Genomic DNA, 21,764 nt, shown 5'->3' on the forward strand with positions numbered 1-21,764 from the left:
CAACGATAAAAGAAATGAAGACAGATCTGCTGTTGAAATGTATACAAAAAAAGTGACAAATGTTTTGTGGAACCCCACTTGTGAGCAATCAGGTGTGGCCATGTCCTCCCCCACCCCCCACTCCCCTTTTCCCTAGTTCCAGAGGAAAGGAAGAAACATAGTGTAGTCAGGTGCTTTTCTTTCGAGAAAATGATTTAAAAATCGGTGTTATGTAGGTTTTTAACAGGGCGGAACTGCAGTTATTTTATTGCAACTTACATGTTGCCATTCATCGTCCTAGATATTAAAAATACTCAGTGTCCCCCCCTGTCGACCTTGACCAGTCCTCCTACAGACAGGTGACCTTGCTCTTGAGTAACAGTCTTTCACAATTTTTGTGTCTGTGGATTTAAACAACAGATGAGAACAGATATTTCGAAACTAACGGCAGTGAATTGCAAGATATGGCCTCTAAATATTTGTGTGCAGTAAAATTACGTTTATAGGTAAAGTGAGCTGATAACTTTCCATTCAGACTCAGAGCTATATCATTTTATTGCAGATGACAGGTTACGAACATACAGTAATGTGTGAAGGGTTCTGCATAACCCAATAATGTAGTGAAAATTAAGGTAATAACAACAACAGACAAAATCTGTGTTCAAGCCTAATTTTGTTAGAATAGTGACACTATGTGATCAAAAGTATCCGGACACCTGGCTGAAAATGATTAACAAGTTCGTGGCGTCCACCATCGGTAGTTCTGGAATTCGGTATGGTGTTGGCCCACCCTTAGCCTTCATGACAGCTTCCACTCTTGCAGGCATACCTTCAGTCAGGTGCTGGAAGTTTTCTTGCAGAATGGCAGCCCATTCTTCATTGAGTGCTACACTGTGGAGAAGTATAGATATTGGTCAGTGAGGCTTGGTACAAAGTCGGTGTTCAAAAACATACCAAAGGTGTAATACAGGATTTAGGTCAGGATTCTGTGCACGCCAGTCCATTACAGGGATGTTATTGTCGTGTAACCACTCCGCCACAGGCCATGCGGTATTAAAAGCTGCTCGATCGTGTTGAAAGATGCAGTCGCCATCCCCGAATTGCTCTTCAACCGTGGGAAGCAAGAAGGTGCTTAAAACATCAATGTAGGCCTGTGCTGTAATAGTGCCACGCAAAACAAGGGGTGCAAGGCCCCTCCTTGAAAAACACGACCACACCATAACACCACCATCTCAGACTTTTGCTGTTGGCACTACACACGCCGGCAGATGACGTTCACCGGGCATTCGCCAGACCCACACCCTGCCATCGGATCGCCACGTTGTGTACCCTCATTTGTCATTCCGCACAGCGTTTTCCACTGTTCAACCATCCAATGTTTATGCTCCTTACATCAAGTGAGGTGTTGTTTGGCATTTACTGGTGTGACATGTGGCTTTTGAGCAGCTGCTCAACAATGAAATCAAAGTTTTCTCACTTTCCACCTATCTATTATAGTAATTACAGCAGATCCAGATGCAGTTTGGAATTCCTGTGTGATGGTCTAGATAGATTCTACCTATTGCACATAACGACTTTCTTCAACTGTCAGCGGTCTCTGTCAGTCACCAGACAAGGTCGGCCTACGCTTTTGTGCTGTATGCATCCCTTCACATTTCCACTTCACTATCACATCAGAAACAGTGGGCCTCGGGATGTTTAGGAGTGTGGAAATATGGTGTACAGACATATGACACAAGCAACACCCAATCACCTGACCACGTTCAAAGTCCATGAGCTCTGCGGAGCCCCCCATTCTGCTCTCTCACTATGCCTAATGACTACTGAGGTCACTGATACGGAGTACCTGGCAGTAGGTGGCAGCACAATGCACCTAATATGAAAAATGTATGTTTTTGGTGGTGTCTGGATACTTTTCATCACATAGTGTATTATTTATAACATGCTCACGTATTTTCAGAATTGAATAAAGAATAACCGATGAGACAGCACAGAGGTGCTGAAACTTGTTTGAGTTTATATAAAAAAAATTATTTGCATAATGGCAGACCTGAAAGCCAGTGATTTTTGTCTGCAAACACAGCTACTGCAAAAAATTCTGAACTGAATGACGAATGATTTGTACAAGTTTGTCCCCCTCATAATGATAATTTTATATACCGTTTACACCATTGCCATAAACATGATAGGGTAGTCTTACTCCATTTTTTTAGAGTCACAACTCTTGATAACATATTATGTGTCCAGATTGTAGTGTTGGGGGGGGGGGGGGGGAGGGAATAAAAAAAAATGCACAGATAACGGACATTTCTGGTTCCAGGGGAGGCCTCGCAGTCCGTGAAGCGGAGACCGGCCGACTGTCAGGATGACGGCCACTCTGGAGGCGAGCTACCAGCCGCTGCAGCCCTTCGGGGCTGACCCGGCGGACACCGGTGACGAGACGCCCCAGGAGAGCGGAGTCATGATCCACGTCGTGCCCGAGAGTGGCCGCGGTGAGTGTGTGCACTCAGCGAGTCGGGTCGAGTCTGTACCGTTGCGCGGTTGGAGTGAAGGTAGAGGGGTAGAGGAAAAGGACTGCAATGTCTGGGTAATGGGAAGAGTTTTGAAAAGTCACCCAAAACCATGGTCAGGGAAGACTTAGCAGATCCAGTCCGGTAAGCCTCCTGTGTCCCAGGGTTTTGGGCAACTTTTCAAAACTCTTCTCATTTCCTAGACCTCAGCAGTCCTTTTCCTCTACCCCTTGTCCTTTCCCTTCAGCCCTTCTGGCAGGAGGAGGAGCCTCTGGCTCCAAAAGCTTGCAGATTTAAATGCCCTTATATGTATGTTCTCTTGCTGCCACTTGGCGAGTAGATTTTTTTATCTATCCAGTTACACTGGAATATTTAAAAAAAAAAAAAACAGACTTTACTTCTAAATCAACTTCCTTTTTAATTCAACTGTAAAGGCAATCAGGAGTTACAAATTTACAAATTATTTATTTCTCATTTCACCCAGGTAGGGCTTCATCAGATAATCTGAAAGTACACGGAGAGGACAAAGTTACGTATAACTGGTACGGTCATATTCCATATTACTGAGATGATTGAATAGCATAAATTTGGAAAAGAGATAATGTATAAAATGTTAAAAACATGCACTAAAATTAGTGCCGGTGGTATATTTCACATCAAAAATGAACGCCGGCATAGAAAATACTAGAAATGAAGAATAAACAAATGTCATCTGGCTGATGGAAAAGCAGAGTGACATGTATGCACGAATTGAGATAAAAATAGAATTAACTTAGGTAAAGCAAAAACGCAGTCATAGCAATAGAGAATTACTGTGTGTACATAAATACACACATGAAAACAAGTTTTGCATCACCTCAGTTCCGAGAGTTCCGGAACTTGTGCAGAAAGTTGGGATAGAGATCAACACAAACATCATTTCTGCTCATTTTATTGCTCATGAAAACCACACATTGCATGTTATACCACCATACAGTTAGACCTTCAGAGGTGGTGGTTCAGATTGCTGTACACACCAGTACCTGTAATACCCAGTAGCACGTCCTCTTACATTGATGCATGCCTGTATTTGTCGTGGTATAGTATCCACAAGTTTATCGTATCACTTTTGGTCCAGATTGTCCCACTCCACAACGGTGATTCAGCGTAGATCTTCCACAGTGGTTGGTGGGTCACGTCATCCATAAACAGCCCTTTTCAATCTACCCCAGGCAGGTTTGATAGGGCTCAGGTCTGGAAAACATGCTGGGCACTCTAGTCAAGTGATGTCCTTATCCTGAAGGAAAGCATTCACAAGATGTGCACAATGGGGGCGCAAATTGTCGTCCATCAAGATGAATGCCTCGTCAATATGCTGCCGCTATTGCTGCACTATCAGTCGGAGGATGGCATTCACGTATCGTACAGCCGTTATGGCGCCTTGTGTGACAATCAGCGGTGTACGTCGGCCCCACATAGTGCCACCCCAAAACAGCAGGAAACCTCTACCTTGCTACATTCACTGGACAGTGTGTCCAAAGCATTCAGCCTGACTGTGTTGACTCCAAACATGTCTCCGATGATTGTCTGGTTGAAGGCATATGTGACACTTGTCGGTCAGGAGAACATGATGCCAATCCTGAATGGTCCATTCAGCGTGTTGTTGGGCACATCTGTTCCACGCTGCACAGTGTCGTGGTTGCAAAGATGGACCTCACCAAGGACGTCGGGAGTGAAGATGCGCATCATGCAACCTGTTGTGCACAGTTTCAGTCGTAACACGACGTCCTGCACCTGCCCGAATAGCATTATTCAACATGGTGGTGTTGCTGTCAGGGTTCCTCCGAGCCGTAATCCGTACGTAGCAGTGGTGCTCTGCAGCAGTAGCCTTCGGGCGGCCTGAGCGAGGCATGTCATCGACAGTTTCTGTCTCTCCGTATCTCCTCCATATCCGAACAACATCGCTTTGATTCACTCGGAGACACCTGGACACTTCCCTTGTTGAGAGCCCTTCCTGGCACAAAGTAACAATGCAGATGCAATCAATGTAGATTGCGGTATTGACTGTCTAGGCACGGTTGAACTACAGACAACACGAGCCTCCTTCCTGTTGGAAATACTGGAACTGATCAGCTGTTGAACCCCTCCGTCTAATAAGCACTGCTCATGCATGGTTGTTTACACACACACACACACACACACACACACACACACACACACACACACACAGGTATATAATTTTGTCCTCCCAGTGTACTTTCCAAATATTTGATAGAGGCCTAATTCTAATTTTTTGCACATTATGCATGCATCAACGATGTCTAGGATAGCTTTGAATCCTATACATAACCAGTTGAAGCATGCATGGCAGTTTTGACTTGTGTTATTTTCACTCATTATGACTTCTTGCAGTACAGCAGAATGAGAGGCATATCATGTTTTTGTTATAACGTCTGTTATTTGTTTTTATTCTCTTAATGTAGTAATTAATAATAATGTAATTTGTTTTACTCCCATTGTAGGTTATGAAGATGTGTATTGTGTAGCCAAAACTCTTAATTGTATTTAAAAAAATTTGTGCTCGAGACAGTTAAATAATAATTATAAACATTTTATAGTCATTGTACAAATAACAAGTAAAAAACACAAAATCTGCTACTGTGTGTAAAAATAGATTATAAAACATACTTTATCATATTTTGTGGAGGCAGAAAAATCGACAGTGGTGCAGCTGCCAAAGCTCTTTTATTTGCACCTTCGTGTGGATATATCTTCCTTGGAACACATTTTGAGCATACCCCATCGCCTCTGTTGCTCCTTTTCCTCTCGAACACCATTTCCTACGGTTTGTTGACATTTATCAAAATCATCTTGTATTTACAGGAGTCGGACAAAAATACGGAAATTCAGCAAGAAGTGTGTGCTCGAACATCGGTGCATATAGCAGCTGAGGCTACTGGCCGTGGTGTCATATTTGACCGCAGATAGCACCTGCACAATGTCTGCAATACACTACAAGTGTCAGTGAGAACAGTATTGTGTGTAGCTGTTAGTGCATTACATTGGAGCTCAGTTCGTTTGAACACGGACAAATTGTCAGTGCCGATATGGTGGGTGCCTCTGTAACCAAGGTAACTGAAGTGAAACTTCCTGGCAGATTAAAACTGTGTGCCCGACCGAGACGAACTCGGGACCTTTGCCTTTCGCGGGCAAGTGCTCTACCAACTGAGCTACCGAAGCACGACTCACGTCCGGTCCTCACAGCTTCACTTCTGCCAGTATCTCGTCTCCTACCTTCCAAACTTTACAGAAGCTCTCCTGCGAACCTTGCAGAACTAGCACTCCCGAAAGAAAGGACACTGTGGAGACTTGGCTTAGCCACAGCCTGGGGAATGTTTCCAGTTGAGAAGGCCGCGAAAGGCAAAGGTCCCGAGTTCGAGTCTCGGTCAGGCACACAGTTTTAATGTGCCAGGAAGTTTCATATCAGCGCACACTCCACTGCAGAGTGAAAATCTCATTCTGGAAACATCCCCCAGGCTGTGGCTAAGCCATGTCTCTGCAGTGTCCTTTCTTTCGGGAGTTCTAGTTCTGCAAGATTCGCAGGAGAGCTTCTGTAAAGTTTGGAAGATAGGAGATGAGATACTGGCAGAACTGAAGCTGTGAGGACCGGACGTGAGTCGTGCTTCGGTAGCTCAGAAGGTCCCAAGTTCGAGTCTCGGTCGGGCAGACAGTTTTAATCTGCCAGGAAGTTTCATATCAGCGCTCACTGCGCTGCAGAGTGAAAATCTCATTCGAGATAACTGAAGTGTTTGCCATTTTGAGAGACACCGTATCAAAGACTCATTGTCCGCCAAGTCACGACGTGGACAAAAATGTGTGTCGAGCGATCGTGACAGGTTGTCGTCGAAGCACATTCTGATGAAAATTAAGAGGATGAAAGCTGCAAAAGTCATTACAGAACTGAATGTTGCACTCGTGAACCCTGTTGGCAGCAAAGCGACACGAGCGGAGCTCTGTAAGCAGGTAATTGTAGGGCGAGCTGCAGTGCCAAAACTACACGTCAGTGTGATGTGAATGCCCCGTAGCAAGAAAACGTGGTGCCCGAGTCGTAAAATTATGGAGCAGTGGAAGAAAGTAATTACGTCGGATGAATTTGGTTTCACACTGTTCCTATACTCTTGGAGAGTGACGGGGGACCAATGACGATTTGGGTAGCTGTCCTGTGGTATTCCACGGCCCGTACGGTTATTCAGCCAGGTCGTATTACTGCCGAGGATTGTGACCGTTTAGAGTGGTCAGGTCCGTCGCAGGGTACAGTGTTTGTTTCCCAGTGCTAGTTCCGTGTTCGGAGACAATAGAGCCACCGTTTCCACAACTCACGTCTTCGGAGACCAGTTTTGTGAGTGCGAGGACGAATTGTTGCGTCTCCCCTGGCCGCCAGGTATCAGATATTCTACCGCATCTTCCTTCGTTGTCAGTGTTGTCATTGTTGCCGTGAGGCACCGTTATACTGAGTGGAAAGGTGCGTCGATCTTAGAGCATGAGATATGGTAACTTTAAGTCATGGACAACACACAATGGTCACGGTAGCACCTGATTCCAGAATAGCTGCAGTAGTTAAGATCTACAGACTACCCTCTCTTGATCAGGTCCCCAAAACTTAACTCGTAACGAGATCCCTTCAAAGCAAATTGTCATAAAGATCGTCTATAAAGGCTTTGTCCAATGATAAGAAACGTTGATGGTGTTAGGACAGCAACCAGCCACAAATTTACTTTGAGTTCCTTTATTCAAAGGAAACCATTACCGGTTTCGAATCGCAACGTTCTGATGTGGAGTATATGAGAGTGCCTCAACCCTAACTCCCAAGTTCCATCAAAACCCTTTGATGAACAGTTTTGGCTGCTCGACACCAACAGTAAATGATAATGATACAGTATTTTTTAATTGACTCTTCTAGTTTAGCCACTGCCCTCCAAGAATGTTTGTTAGGTGTAAGACAATTACACACTTTTCTCTCCGGTCCGCAATTATTAAGGGTTTGCGTAGAAGTTAACTTTTTTCTCCTTTTCATAAATTGGAGCCAGCTCTCCGCGATATAATTAAAAAAAAAAGTCTCGATACCGTGTCCCTCGTGAGATGCGTATAGATTTATCCTGGAATTGACCGCCCTGTAGGTGTACTCATTTTAACGACCACACTTGGCTATCCACAATTTCGTGTAACTAAATGTCCTTTTGTTACTCTAATCATATACCGTAGTTATTTAAAACTCGCCCCTATATTTTTTCACAACACACAATTACCACTTCTTTACTTGTTTTTTTTGTAAGAGTAAACGAAAAAATGACGCCGTATCATCGGCTTCGTCGATATAAAGCAAAACACCTGAATATGCCCAATTTTACCTCTTCTTATAGGATCGACTACCTTACTCATTAATTTACTACATAATATTTACAATAACACTAAACAGGTATCACAATTATATTTTAATTGTATTCAAAAGCTTGTTATTATTGTTATGACCGACCAAATTGTAACAAATCGTGCGGCATGCATTTTTAACTATAGCTTTACACTCGCCCAGCCTTTATTTGTGCAATATTATATATAAATATACAGACGTGACCAAAAGATCTATCTCTCTACCGTAACCAATAGAGGCAAATACGCTATTCAAGTTCCGTCACATCTATCTTGATTCATATTGTTACAATATTACTGAGCCTCTACAGTTTCCTGCAGAGAGAAAGATCCACCTCGATCATCATTATCTGAACTTGCCACAATTTTGCGGGAATTGTAGTATAAGATTCCCTCAGAAACTGCGCGGGAGGTGTATTTACCCATTTGGAGATGACTGGAAGCTGTTGTGAAAGCCGAAGGGTTTCCTATGCCGTATTAGGCACGGTAATGTTTTTGTGTGTGTGTGTGTGTGTGTGTGTGTGTGTGTGTGTGTGTGTGTGTGTGTTTACATGTTTGTCTGATCCCCTGTACCCGTTTAGCCATTCGACTGGACTTACTGACGAGGTACCGGTGTTTCGATCGGATAATTGTCCATGTGGTGTCCTATTACAGTGCAGATTGCATTCTGTTCCGTTCTGTCGCAGCACGCTGGAACCACGTGGAGGACCTGGACGCGTTCTTCACGCGCATGTACCACTACCACCAGAAGCACGGCTTCGCCTGCATGATGCTGCAGGAGCTGCTCGAGCTGGGCCAGTTCGTCTTCGTCGCCGGCTTCGCCACCTTCCTGCTGCACTGCGTAGACTACCCCGTGCTCTTCAGGTACACGGCACCTTCATTACATTGGAGTGCGCGTAAGGCGACAGCTGGGGGTTTGCTACACAGTGGCGAGGGCAACTTCATGCTCCACCTGGTAGCGACAGACTGCAGCGTGCACTTCGGGATTTATTGTCAATTTTTGTGACAGCAGTGAGGTTATTCGGCATTATTGGTGTCGTAAAGCAGAAGTTGTATACGAGGGAGATGTACTTGAAGGCAATACTATAGAAGTGGAAGAGGATACAGATGAATGCGAGATGGGAGTTACAATATTGTGAGAGTAATTTGACAGTGCACTGAAAGACCCAGGTTGAAACAATGTCCCGGAAGTGTACGACATTCCATGAGAGATGTTGATAGCCTTGTAAGACCCAGCTGTGACAGAACTTTTCCTTCTGGTGTGCAAGGTGTACGAGACAGGTGAAATACCCTCAGACTTTGAGAAGAATATTATAATTCCAATTCCAAAGGAAGCAGCAGTTGCTAGCAGGTGTAAAAAGTATCAAATTATCAGTTTTTTGAGTCACGGTTGCAAAATATGAGGGTCATTCAATAAGTAAAGAGACAAATTGGTCCGGAGAAAAAAAGCATTTATTTTTACAAAGCAATACTTTTTCTACTTTTCAACATAATCCCCTTGAACATTTATGCACTTGTTCCAACGGGCTACAAGCTTTTTTTATTCTGGCTGCAAAGAACTCTTTATCCTGATGTTTGAGCCAATTTCCCACAAATGTTTTCACATCCTCGTTGTCCTGGAACCTCTTGCAATGTAATGCCTCCTTCTGTGCATGAAGTAAATGGAAATCACTATGTGCTAAATAAGGACTGTAATAGGGATGAGGCAGTACTTCCCTGCCCATTTTGTTGTTGGTTTCACAGGTTTGTTGAGCAATATGAGGACGTGTGTTGTCTTGCTGGAGAATCGCACCTCTCCTCTGAGATCCACGACATGTCTCTGGCTGGCTTCACCTTGTTTAAAAACAAATCCGAGCAGTATTGGTGTTCATTGTATGCTGTACGTCCAGATAATCACAAAAAAACTGGACCTTCAGTATCCAAAAACACTGTCAACATGACTTTTCCTGCTGATGCTTGGGTTTTGAATTTTTTCTTGACAGGTGAGTTGGTGTGCTTCCACTCCATTCCAACGGGCTACAAGCTTTTTTTATTCCAGCTGCAAAGAACTCTTTATCCTGATGTTTGAACCAATTTCCCACAAACTTTTTCATGTCCTCCTTGTCCTGGAACCTCTTCCCATGTGATGCCTCCTTCAGTGCACCAAGCAAATGGAAATCAAATTCTGGTTCATAATAGTGAACCCAAGTTTCACCACAAGTTAAAATTTTGTTCAGGAAATGTTCACCTCCTGTTTCATAATGTTGCTTTAGCTCTGCACACTCTCAACCTTGTTTCCTTGTGTAGCTGCGCCAACTCCTTTGGGACCCATCTTGCACGTGTTCTGCGGTACTTCAGCTTGTTATAGATATTGTTATGAACTGTACCAGTACTAACTCGAACCTTGTCAACTATCATTTCCACAGTCGCACTGCAGTCGGCACAAATAAGGTCATCAACTCGACTTTCAAGTGAGGGAGTTTGAAACTCCAACTGGTCAGCCAGAACGGTGTTCGTCAGTCACTGAGTCACGACCAGTTTTGAATTCCTCCACCCACTTGTAAAAATTTGCACAATTCATACAACCTTCACCATAAACTTTATACATTCTACAGTATATATTCACTAGTTTCTCGCCTTCAGCAAGTAAAAAATGAATAACAGAACGTTGTTCAACTAATGTGGAAGTTCGAAGCAGACTTGCCATCTCGAAATGTATTTTTGAGGTTATAAACAAAACAATGTTGATACATCAGCTGATCAGGGCTTAACCCAGTGATGCCAACTTAAAGCCATAAAAGTACCAAACTTGCCCTACTAACGGTTTTTTCCCCAGACCAATTTGTCTCTTTACAGAATAATGAAAAAACTGCTACAAGGTGACCTCAGGGAAGATCAGTTTGGATTCTAGATAAATGTAGCAACACATGAGGCAGTACTGGCCCTGTGACTTGCCTTAGAAAATAGCGTAGAAAGACAAACCTGGATTTATAGCATTTGTGGGCTTGGGGAAAGCTTTTGACAATGTTGACTGGAATACTCTTCCTTTAATTCTAATGGTGGCAGGGGTAAAATACAGGAAGCGAAAGGCTATTTACAAATTGCTCAGAAACCAGACAGTAGTTATGGGTCGAGGGACACGAAAAGGAAGCAGTGGTTGACAAGGGAATGAGATAGCATTGTAGCTTATTGCCAACGTTATTCCATCTGTACACTGAGCAAATAGTAAAGGAAACAAGAAAAAAATTTGAAGGTGGAGTTAACGTTCAGGGAGAAGAAATAAAGTCTTTGAGATTTGCCAATGGCATTATAATTCTGTGAGAGACAGCAAAGGACTTGGAAGAGCAGCTGAAAGAAATGGATAGTGTCTTGATATATTTTTTATTTGTATGAAACTGAAAACTTTCAATGATGATGATCTTTTTCTCTTAGAAACTTCTCTGTATAGAATGTGTTGTGCACCCACCTTCTTGCTTGCGCACCTCTCCTGTGACACACAATTTTGACGTCTATAAATTTTGTTTTTTTCTGCAAACACAAGTTATTCAATTTTCAACATATTCTCCGTTTCAGATGGCTTGTCGTGTTCCAGTTTTGTCAAACACGATTTAATTGGTTAAGATTTAGTGCTGTTGTCTGTTACCTCTTTTTGCTCCGCTGTGGCCTTGTGTATGGCTGTAACAGACTTCCTTCCCTCAATTGTAGCTATTGCTGTAAGGAAATTACACTGGGGCTTCAAATTTTCTTAAATAATGTACAAACACCTTTCATATAAAAAGCCACGTATTGTCCATCGACATCAACTGAATAGAACCAAATTTCTATCAATATGTAACATCCGACATGAAGGCTATGGAAATAATGAATCGGAATGACCATTCATTAAAACTTCATTTGTCTGGGTGGATGTCATAACTCGAGGCCTCGGTGCTCCTCCAGAGTAGGGTGGCAATGCTGGGAGCTTCTGCACTCACATTCGTGCCACTGCTTCCTCTCACGAAACTACTGCATTCACCTTCCGTCTCAAAAACACGCGTCGCCCTTCAGCCTACTCCTCCGTGTGTAAATAAAATAAGAAATGGGCACAATATTTGTGCTCTCCTCGATGATAACTTGTTTTACGGTTTTCGCGTGCAATTACTGTTATTCAGTAAGGGTATGCAGAACTACATCTCTCTCCTCTGGCATGGTGTGTAACACCACAGGGCTGTGCAGGTTACCCAATTAATCTTCTACTGTGCTCAGAAACCTGTCTCCTGTTTCCATATTTTAAGCTATAGTAACTTTTAGAAAGTTTATACTATGGTACTAATTTTGCATTAAACAAATACAGGGTGTACATAAAATCCAGGAACACTTTAAATTATTTATTGCACAAGAACTAAACATTGTACAGATGGCATACACATTGCATTTTGAAGAGAAACTCTGAAAGCTTTTTTTACAAACACGGGATGCACGACGCACCGATATCTTTGGACTCATTACGAATGTCTCTCGTACGCGCTCCACATTCACTTCAAACTGACATTGGGACGTCAGCTTCTCTTTACCGGGCACAAGCAACCCGTCATAACGAGTTTGTTGTGCCAGCAGTAAATGACCTTCCTTGTCGGTGGCTTCTTACCGTACTTGGTTCTGAACATCTGTCAAACAGATGTAGACACTTGTTTTTGCTGACACACAGAAAGCTTGCTCCGCACCTGAACTCGCCACGTTTGCGACTAGCGCTGACTATCGGCAAATTGCCAAACTACGCTGTGGTGGTATACGTGGAAAAAGACTTACAGGGTTTCTCTTCTAAATGACGTATGTGTGATATGTGTACAATGTTTGGTTCTTGTGCAATAAATAATTGAAAATGTTCCCACACTTTATGTACACCCTGTATTTATCCATTTGTATTGGGACAATATAATGTCCTGGTCTCTCTCCTTTTTTTCACAATCCAACTGCCTTCATTCCACCCCAGGAATGTCATTAATCTCATTATTAACTATTTGCCTCTCTTGTTAATATCTTTAACTACCTATTTAAGAAAATCTTTGACTATTGTGCAATACCCTTTCTGCTGTTAGTTTGCAGTTAGGTATGTTAACTGATGAAACATCGTGCTCAGTGTTTTCTGTGTGTGATGAGTAGCAATCTCTCCTGTTAAATCGTTGTAATTCTGTCCCAGATTTTTTTCTTTATTCAGGTACAGTTCATAACTACATAAGATTTTAAATTCAGTGGCACTCAGTCTGAGGCCACATCGCCAGATGTGTCGTGCCATCCTGAAATAGGCAAACATGACTGTGGGAGTGCTTAAAATTTGACTTACTTGGATAATTTGAAGTTAAGATACAATATGAGATGATAATCAGAACGTAATTTGTTGTGGCAACATTCTTTGATAAATAAATGTTTTTCTCGCTGTGTCAAATTGGTATGCTATCTCAAGTTTTTGATGACGTCCTCTATCATCATCATCATCAGTAGTTACCTGTAGGTCACGTGGTACGTTAGTAAGTTTGCGAAATTATTTCGTAAAGATGTCACGGAGCCGTGGAACTTCTGTATGCTACCAGGGAGTATGTCCACTTCTGTGATGGAGGAACATTGGTAGCTTTGCTGATTTTGTTGGGTGGTGGATAACTCAAGCTAGTAACAGCAGATAAACAGCAGCTATATGTAAGGGGCAGTAACATGGAACTGAGGCAGATGAAAAAAGTAAGTAAATTGTATATTTTTTCAACAGTAATCCCCTTAAGTGTTCATACATACGTGCCACTGTGACAAGACACAGTCAGTGTCTTCACAAAAGAATGTTTGTGGTGGTAGCCAGGCATGCACCTCTTCGTCTGAAGCAAAGATGGCCGGGAATGTCTTTCTTCAGGGCTCCAGAAATGTGGAAATCACACAGGGAGAGATTGGGACTGAACAGTGGATGTGCATGGGATTCCTGACGAAATTTCCAGTGTATAGTCAAAATGATGCAAAATCGCAATGACATTTTTCTCCGACTGCAACGGCCTGCTGCTCCTTGGCTTTCTGGAACACACTGCCACAATTAAGAGGCACTTTTCAAAAATTGAAATGTGCCATTGAGTCCAAACGCCCAGGAGCATTGACGGATGGCAAGATTCCGTTGCCTCTCCACCGCACAGCCCCCACCTTCCCCCATCCTCTCCTCCTAGAGAGCTCACCACTCTTTGGCATGTTAGTGCTTAGCTACCACGGGGCCCCAGCCTTTGCAGCAGCCATTCCCTTTCCGTGCTGCATGTTCATCCTCGTGCTAGTCTTTTCCCCTCTATTGGGGAATATGTCTGGGATATTTTTCCTGATGTGTTCTGAGGTTTTAATAGCCTGACATCGTACGCTTCCTCCATTTCGACATTTGAGGGTCCTCTCCGTTTCTCAGTTTCTTCTTCCTCTTTGGTCACTGCTGAAGGGGTTATACGTTTGATGTATAACAGGTGACTGGGTAATGCATAATTCCCAGTCCTGGCTCGACAGGTAGAGTATGTACGTATCCCCTGGGGCAGACCAGGCCAGGGAGGGATGATTGCCTGAGCTGCTAACTTCCCAAAGTGCCAATCGGTCCCTCTTTCATGTATTCGTGGGGTGTTACCTGAGGTGTGAACAATCGCCTGAGGCAGGTGAAGCCCCCCCCCCCCCCCCCCCTCCCGCCTCCGAGGGGCCCTCCAGTTGGAAGGAGACCACTGTCGGAGATGCTGGTAATTGTGGGGGACTTTTTTTGCAGTGAGCCACTCCTCTTCATTTCGGTGTTTGTCTACTAAAGTGAAACGGGATGAGGCTATGGATTCAAAGACACTGTCCGCCACCTTGCTCTCATTTACGCAATGGGACTTTACCGTCGGAAACGGATAGTGTTTTTAGAGCCCGACAACTGCTTACAGCTCCTCTCCTCCACGGCTACCCTGTTTGTGTTGAGCCCCAGAAGTCTTTGTGTGGTGTTATTTATACTCAGCTGCCTGACAGTCTGACCGAGGAAGAAATTCAGACTTACAATTCTAATAAGGGCGTCACTGCAGTCCACTGGGTGATGAAAACAGTTGATGCCACCTCAGTTCCCATGTGCACTCTCTTTCTTTCTTCTGATCGAGTAGTGCTTCCGTCGAATATCAAATCGGGCTACGAAGTGGTCACTGTCCGACCGTTCGTTCTAAACCCGGTGCGTTGCTTCCAGTGTCGAGAGCCACACTCGGATGTCCTTTAGAAGTACTGCCTATTGCGCTGCTTGTGGTAGGGATACTCAAGAGGCAGTTGCCGACCAAATTCTCCCCGCTGTATCAATTATAACCGAGACTGTGCTGCCTCGTCCTGTGAGTGTCCCGTGTTTCTTGCGGGCCATTTGGGAGATTTGGGTGAAGGAGAAAGTACCTTACCCTATCGCTCGCAAGTTGTCGGCTAGTCGAAAGCCCTCCGTTTTACCACCCGGCACTTACAGTACCGTTCTTGCTACACGTCGCTCCACGGAGGACACAGCTGTGCAGACTTGCGACCTCCAGTTTGGCACTGCACTTGTAAAATCGTGGTAGCATCCTTGTCTCCTTCTCCTAGAGCCACTAAATCCTCATCCCCAGCAGTGAAATCACCTGCAACACAGCCAGCAGGCCAGAAAGGACAATAGAAATATTCCAGCGAAGACCTCTTATGTCTCTCTGGTCGACAACCGTCTGAGTCTTCACGTGCTGCCCATAAAGACTCTAAGAAATCGAATAAAGGCAAACAGTCTTCTACTTCTCCGACTCGGAGATCCTCTTCTGTGGTATCGCCACTCACCTGGCTGACCTCGCTTTTGCCAGTGCGCACTGCCTTATATTTTTTTCCCCCGGAATCTGCAGGTTGAACCAGGGGAAATGCCGTCGCCTTTGTAGATTTCGTGGGACAGAATCCTCCAGCCTTTGTGCCTTGTAGCAAAGAATATTTGAAGGCTGGCACTCGGCAGCTGCCTACGTGGATTGCCCTTCGCTTGTTCCCTCCTCCCTGTACCCCACTGTGACTCTTCTCCGGGGGAATCTTCGCAACATTAGATCTGACGAGGAGTAGTTGTGGCTGCTCTTGGAATCACTGCGACTCTTCGGTTTCTGCCTCCGGGAAATCGGACTGTCTCGTCGAACACCCAGCTGCGAGCTGTTGCAGTCTGGATTTTCCTTCCTCACTTCACCCTTCCTGTTCGGAATGCCTACATCCCTCCATCTTTCAGTGTCACCAGGGCAGACTTTCTGTGGCTTATTGGTCAACTTCCTCACACCTTTCTGCTGTTCAGTGGCTTTAATGCACACCACTCCCTTTGGTGCTCTTCCAGAACCTATCTGAGATGCGCCCTCTTGGCCGACATCAATTGACTCGACCTCGTCTGCAGCACCTGTGTCCCTTCAGAGTCCACACACACCTATTTCCATTTGGACCTATCATTCTGCACTGCCCAGCTTGCCCGTCGTTTCGTGTGGTCCATTGTCTCCAACACGTACTTGAGTGACTGTTTCCTGTGTGCTATCCGTTTGCCGACTCCTCGCCCACCTACATGTAAACCCGACTGACAGCTTTCTAGTGCTGACTGGAGGCTGTACTCCTCCATGGTGACCTCTAACAAACAACATTTCCCCAGTTGTGATGACCAGGTAGAATATCCTTACAGCCGCAGAATGTTCCCTTCCTCGCACTTCCTCTCTGTGGCACCGTGTCCCGGTCTCTTGGTGGACGGGGCATGTCATGACACGATTCCTGTGTGGGTACTTGCTATCTGCATTTTTAACCGTCATCCTACCGTGACAAACTACATTTGTTACAAACATATGCGTGCACAATGTTGTCGCAGTCTTCAGAACAGAAAAAAAAAATTCTATCTATATCTATCTATATCCGAATCCCACTCCAGCTACTGCCGGGTCTGGGTGCTGACGAGCCCTCTCCATTTGGCTCGGTCCTCCCACCACTTTTCTTCCTCCACTTGCTGCCAGGTCACACCTCTCCTTTCAACAGATATTCTCACTCCCATTTTCCACCGTGTTCTTGGGCGCCCTCTAGGTCTTTTCCCATCCATCTTTAGTTCTTCCATAATTTTGGGGAGTCTCTGCCCATGCATCCTCTTAACATGCCCATACCATCTTAAACTCTTTCTTTCAATTTCTTCTCTCATACTTTTTTGTTTGAGGTCCTTTCTAATCTCTACATTTCTTACTCTGTCCATTCTTGTTTTTCCCTTAACTGCTGTGAGAAATTTCATTTCCCCTGCTTGCAGTCTGCTCCAGTCCCTTTCTGTCTTGTCCATGTTTCTCCACCATAGGTGACAATAGGGATGTAATAATTCTTATACATAAGGAGTTTTGCTCTTTCTGAAACTTCATTGTTCCAAATCAGATGTTTTATTGATTGGTAGAAATTGCCTCCCTTCTGTAACCTCCTATTAATTTCGTTAGTTATTCTTCCATCCCTAGATATTTCACTCCCTAAATAAGTGAAACTTTCTACCATTTTGAGGGGTTCTCCATTCAAGGTAATATTTCTATTGATTCCTTTCTCTCTTCCAAATACCATTACTTCACTCTTATCTTTATTTATTTTTAATCCATACCTTTCCATTATTTCCTTCCACACATCAACCTGTAACTGTACATCTACCTCTTTATCACCCCATATTACCATATCATCTGCAAAAATCATCATTTTGTCTTTTTCTTTTACTATATCTTTAACTGCCCTATTCATTCCCTCCATCACAACATTAAAAAGCGCAAGAGATAGAATACTTCCTTGCTTAAGTCCTTGTCTTATTTCGAAGTATTCAGAGTTCCCCAATGGTGTTCCAATTCTACAATTGTGGCCTCTGTACATTGTACATTGTACATTAATGTATCCATCTTCTATATCTATCTTCTTCAGCTCTTCCCAGAGTCTTTCCCTGTCAACTGAGTCATATGCCTTTTCTATGTCTATAAAAACCATTATCACCCTTTTGTTATACTCCCAACTTTTTTCCATCAGTTGACGGATAGAAAATATCAGGTCGATCGTGCTCCTTCCTTTCCTAAACCCATGCTGTTCTTCACTCAGCTCCTTTTCTATCTTTTCACTTATTCGATTTAGTAAAATTCTTTCAAAAATCTTGGCTGTATGACTCATGAGGGTTATTCCTCTGTAGTTTTTACAAAGTCTTTTATTGCCTTTCTTGAAGATGGGAACAATGTCTCCTGTTCTCCAGTCGTCAGGTATTTTACTATTTCTCCACACGTTTGATAGTACTCTATACAGCCACTGCATTCCCACTGGACCTGCTGCTCTTATCATGTCCACTGATACTTCATCAGGTCCTGGGGCTTTCCCCCATTCATCTTCTTCACAGCTTTTTCCATTTCTTCCTGTGTAATTTGTCCTAATTCTGCTTCCCAACTTATTATTCTGGAAGGAGTCATTCCAATCCCGGGAGCGGAAAGACTTACCTTAGGGGGAAAAAAGGACAGGTATACACTCGCACACACACACATATCCATCCGCATATACACAGACACAAGCAGACATTTGTAAAGGCAAAGAGTTTGGGCAGAGATGTCAGTCGGGACGGAAGTACAGAGGCAAAGATGATGTTGAAAGACAGGTGAGGTATGAGCGGCGGCAGATTGAAATTAGAAATTAGCGGAGATTGAGGCCTGGCGGATAGCGAGAAGAGAGGATATGCTGAAGGGCAAGTTCCCATCTCCGGAGTTCTGACAGGTTGGTGTTAGTGGGAAGTATCCAGATAACCCGGACGGTGTAACACTGTGCCAAGATGTGCTGGCCGTGCACCAAGGCATGTTTAGCCACAGGGTGATCCTCATTACCAACAAACACTGTCTGCCTGTGTCCATTCATGCGAACAGACTGTCCATTCGCATGAATGGACACAGGCAGACAGTGTTTGTTGGTAATGAGGATCACCCTGTGGCTAAACATGCCTTGGTGCACGGCCAGCACATCTTGGCACAGTGTTACACCGTCCGGGTTATCTGGATACTTCCCACTAACACCAACCTGTCAGAACTCCGGAGATGGGAACTTGCCCTTCAGCATATCCTCTCTTCTCGCTATCCGCCAGGCCTCAATCTCCGCTAATTTCTAATTTCAATCTGCCGCCGCTCATACCTCACCTGTCTTTCAACATCATCTTTGCCTCTGTACTTCCGTCCCGACTGACATCTCTGCCTAAACTCTTTGCCTTTACAAATGTCTGCTTGTGTCTGTGTATATGCGGATGGATATGTGTGTGTGTGCGAGTGTATACCTGTCCATTTTTCCCCCTAAGGTAAGTCTTTCCGCTCCCGGGATTGGAATGACTCCTTACCCTCTCCCTTAAATCCCATATCCTTTTGTCTTTCCTTCTCCTTCCCTCTTTCCTGACGAGGCAACCGTTGGTTGCGAAAGCTAGAATTTTGTGTGTATGTTTGTGTGTCTATCGACCTGCCAGCGCTTTTGTTGGGTAAGTCTCATCATCTATATATATATATATATATATATATATAAAAACAATTCCACTCTCTCTTCCGTTGTGTGGGCCAACCCCTGACGGCTCTCTGGCACCCAGGTCTGTTCCCCAACTTCCAGCCTGACCCTAGCAGATGATGTTATTGTGGACCCTACTACTATCTCCAACACCCTAGGCTACTATTTTGCGCAGCTTTAGAGTTCCACCCACTATCACCCCCATCGAAAACGTGTCTAGGCAGCTCAGGTGATGCCCTTCTCCTCACAGAATCGTTAATGGTACAGTGCTGCCTTTACTAGGAGGTACCTGCATCCTGTTCTCACTTCGTCCCGAACTTCAGCCCCAGGGGCGGATGATGTTAACATTCAGATGTTGCCGCACCTTTCTCTTGTGAGCAAGCACTTTCTCCTTCGTACGTACAATCGCATCTGGGCAGATGGCGCATTTTCCGGACACTGGCACGAAGCCACCGATAGCAACACCTAAACCCGGTAAGGGTAATATCTTCATTGTAGCTACTGGCTCATTTCTCATACCAGCTGTGTTTGCAAGGTGATGGAACATATGATTCCTGCCTGGCTAGTGTGGTGGCTCGAGTCTCGCAATCTACTTACCACTGCACAGTGTGGATTTCGAGCCCACCGTTCTGCAGTTGATGATCTTGTCACATTGTCAACCCGTGTCGTGAATGGTCTTCTGTGGAAATATCGGACTGTGGCCATATTCTTTTATTTGGAGAAAGCTGAAGATACCTGCTGGAGGACTGGTATCCTCCGTACTCTCTATACGTGGGGCTTCCCAGGCCGCTTGCTCCATTTCGTGCAGGAATTTTAAAGACAGTTTTCAAGATATGTGTGGGTTGCGCTGTGTCGGACACCTTTATCCAGGAAAACGGCGTGCCTCTGGGTTCCATCTTGAGTATTGCCCTCTTTGTTACAGCCATTAACATCGATATGGCCTATCTTCCACCAGGCATCTCTAACTCCCTGTTCGTTTACAATTTTGCAATCTATTGCAGTTCTCTATGGATTTTTCTCCTTGAGTGGCATCTTCAGCAATGTGCCAATCATCGGTTGTGAGTCTGTATGCAGAAGCTGCTGAATTACCATTGTTGTACCAGCACGATGTCCTCCTCAGTGGATACGCATGCCGTTTGTCTGCCACGCCCGGCTACCCATCCTTTGCCTCTTGCTTTGATGACTCCTTTGACTGCCAGTACGGGATACGTTCCCCTTACCTGTCACATCCTGGAGTTCCCTTTCAGCTGGTACTCTGGCACCTTAACTTCACACTACCTGCCACTTTCCCAATGGTTTTGAACCCTTCACCACCTTGGCTTCACGCGGCGGACTGTGTTCATCTTGAATTTCATTTGCTTCTTAAGCAAACTACTCCAGATTCAATCTGTCACTGTAAGTTTCTTGATCTTTGCACGGGACTTAGCAATAGTACCTTTGTGTACACTGATTGCTCTCAGACTGACCGTGGTGTTGGGTGTGCCTTCGTCATTGGCACTGACCATTTGCAGTATCAGCTTCCAGAACATTGCTCAATATTTACTGCAGAGCTCCTTGCCCTCTATCAGGACTCCCTGTGGCAACACAGGGTTTTCAATTCTGTGTGTACACTCCAGGACAACTGGGGAAACCAGTAACCTGGAATTTTTTCCATCTGGGAGAAAACTGTGAAATTTGGAATTCAGTAAATTTTTCATTGTTCTACTTTTCAGTTAAATTTTTGTAGTTTTCAGTGGTAAAAACTGATATTCTGACAAAGAATTTTACTTCAGCCGGCTACTGCAGAATAATACTGCCCCAGTGAAACATAAACGAGAGGAAAAAAAACCAAAATTAAAACTCACATTGCAAATGAAACACCCTATTTACGACAGTAAAATACAGTGCTCACGCAAGTGCCTGCCAACAACAAAATGTGTCGCAGGCTTTGGGATGAAGACTACACAATACTTCATAACAACAAACAGCTTCCAATTTGCGTGATGTCACAATGGCTTACGTTAGGTTTGTTTGAGTAGTTGCCACCAGGTCACGCACATATGCAGTTGAGTCATGTATGAGCGATAGTCTCTCGCTTTGGGCTACACTTATCAGCAGTAGCAACAAGCAGCCAGATGCTACCTGGAAAAATTTTTCTGTCGCACCCAAGCTGCCAGATTTGCACATGCGCAGAGCAGTCAGGGTTGTAGTGGGGAGGGGTTAGTCTCCACATAACTCGTGTTGACGTTTATTGATTTTGCTGTTTCCTCTTTGTTTACTCTTACATCAAATGAAAGAAAAATGCATTTTTATGTCCAGGAGCTATCAAGTGAATTAAAATACAGGGTTATTACAAATGATTGAAGCGATTTAACAGCTCTACAATAACTTTATTATTTGAGATATTTTCAATATGCTTTGCACACA

General features: G+C 44.2%; 1 protein-coding gene across 1 annotated transcript in view; it reads left to right on the forward strand.

Annotated features, from left to right (window-relative positions):
* LOC126108378 (autophagy-related protein 9A) overlaps positions 1-21,764 on the forward strand; it is a 167,451-nt gene that overhangs the window by 13,942 nt on the left and 131,745 nt on the right. Inside the window, exons 2-3 of the mRNA XM_049913591.1 lie at positions 2,300-2,471; positions 8,582-8,759. Of these exons, the coding sequence (XP_049769548.1) occupies positions 2,345-2,471; positions 8,582-8,759 (305 nt within the window). The 5' untranslated portion in view covers positions 2,300-2,344. The remainder of the gene's footprint in view (positions 1-2,299; positions 2,472-8,581; positions 8,760-21,764) is intronic.

Source organism: Schistocerca cancellata, chromosome 11 (assembly GCF_023864275.1).
Source record: "Schistocerca cancellata isolate TAMUIC-IGC-003103 chromosome 11, iqSchCanc2.1, whole genome shotgun sequence".
Taxonomy (NCBI): Eukaryota; Metazoa; Arthropoda; class Insecta; order Orthoptera; family Acrididae; genus Schistocerca; species Schistocerca cancellata.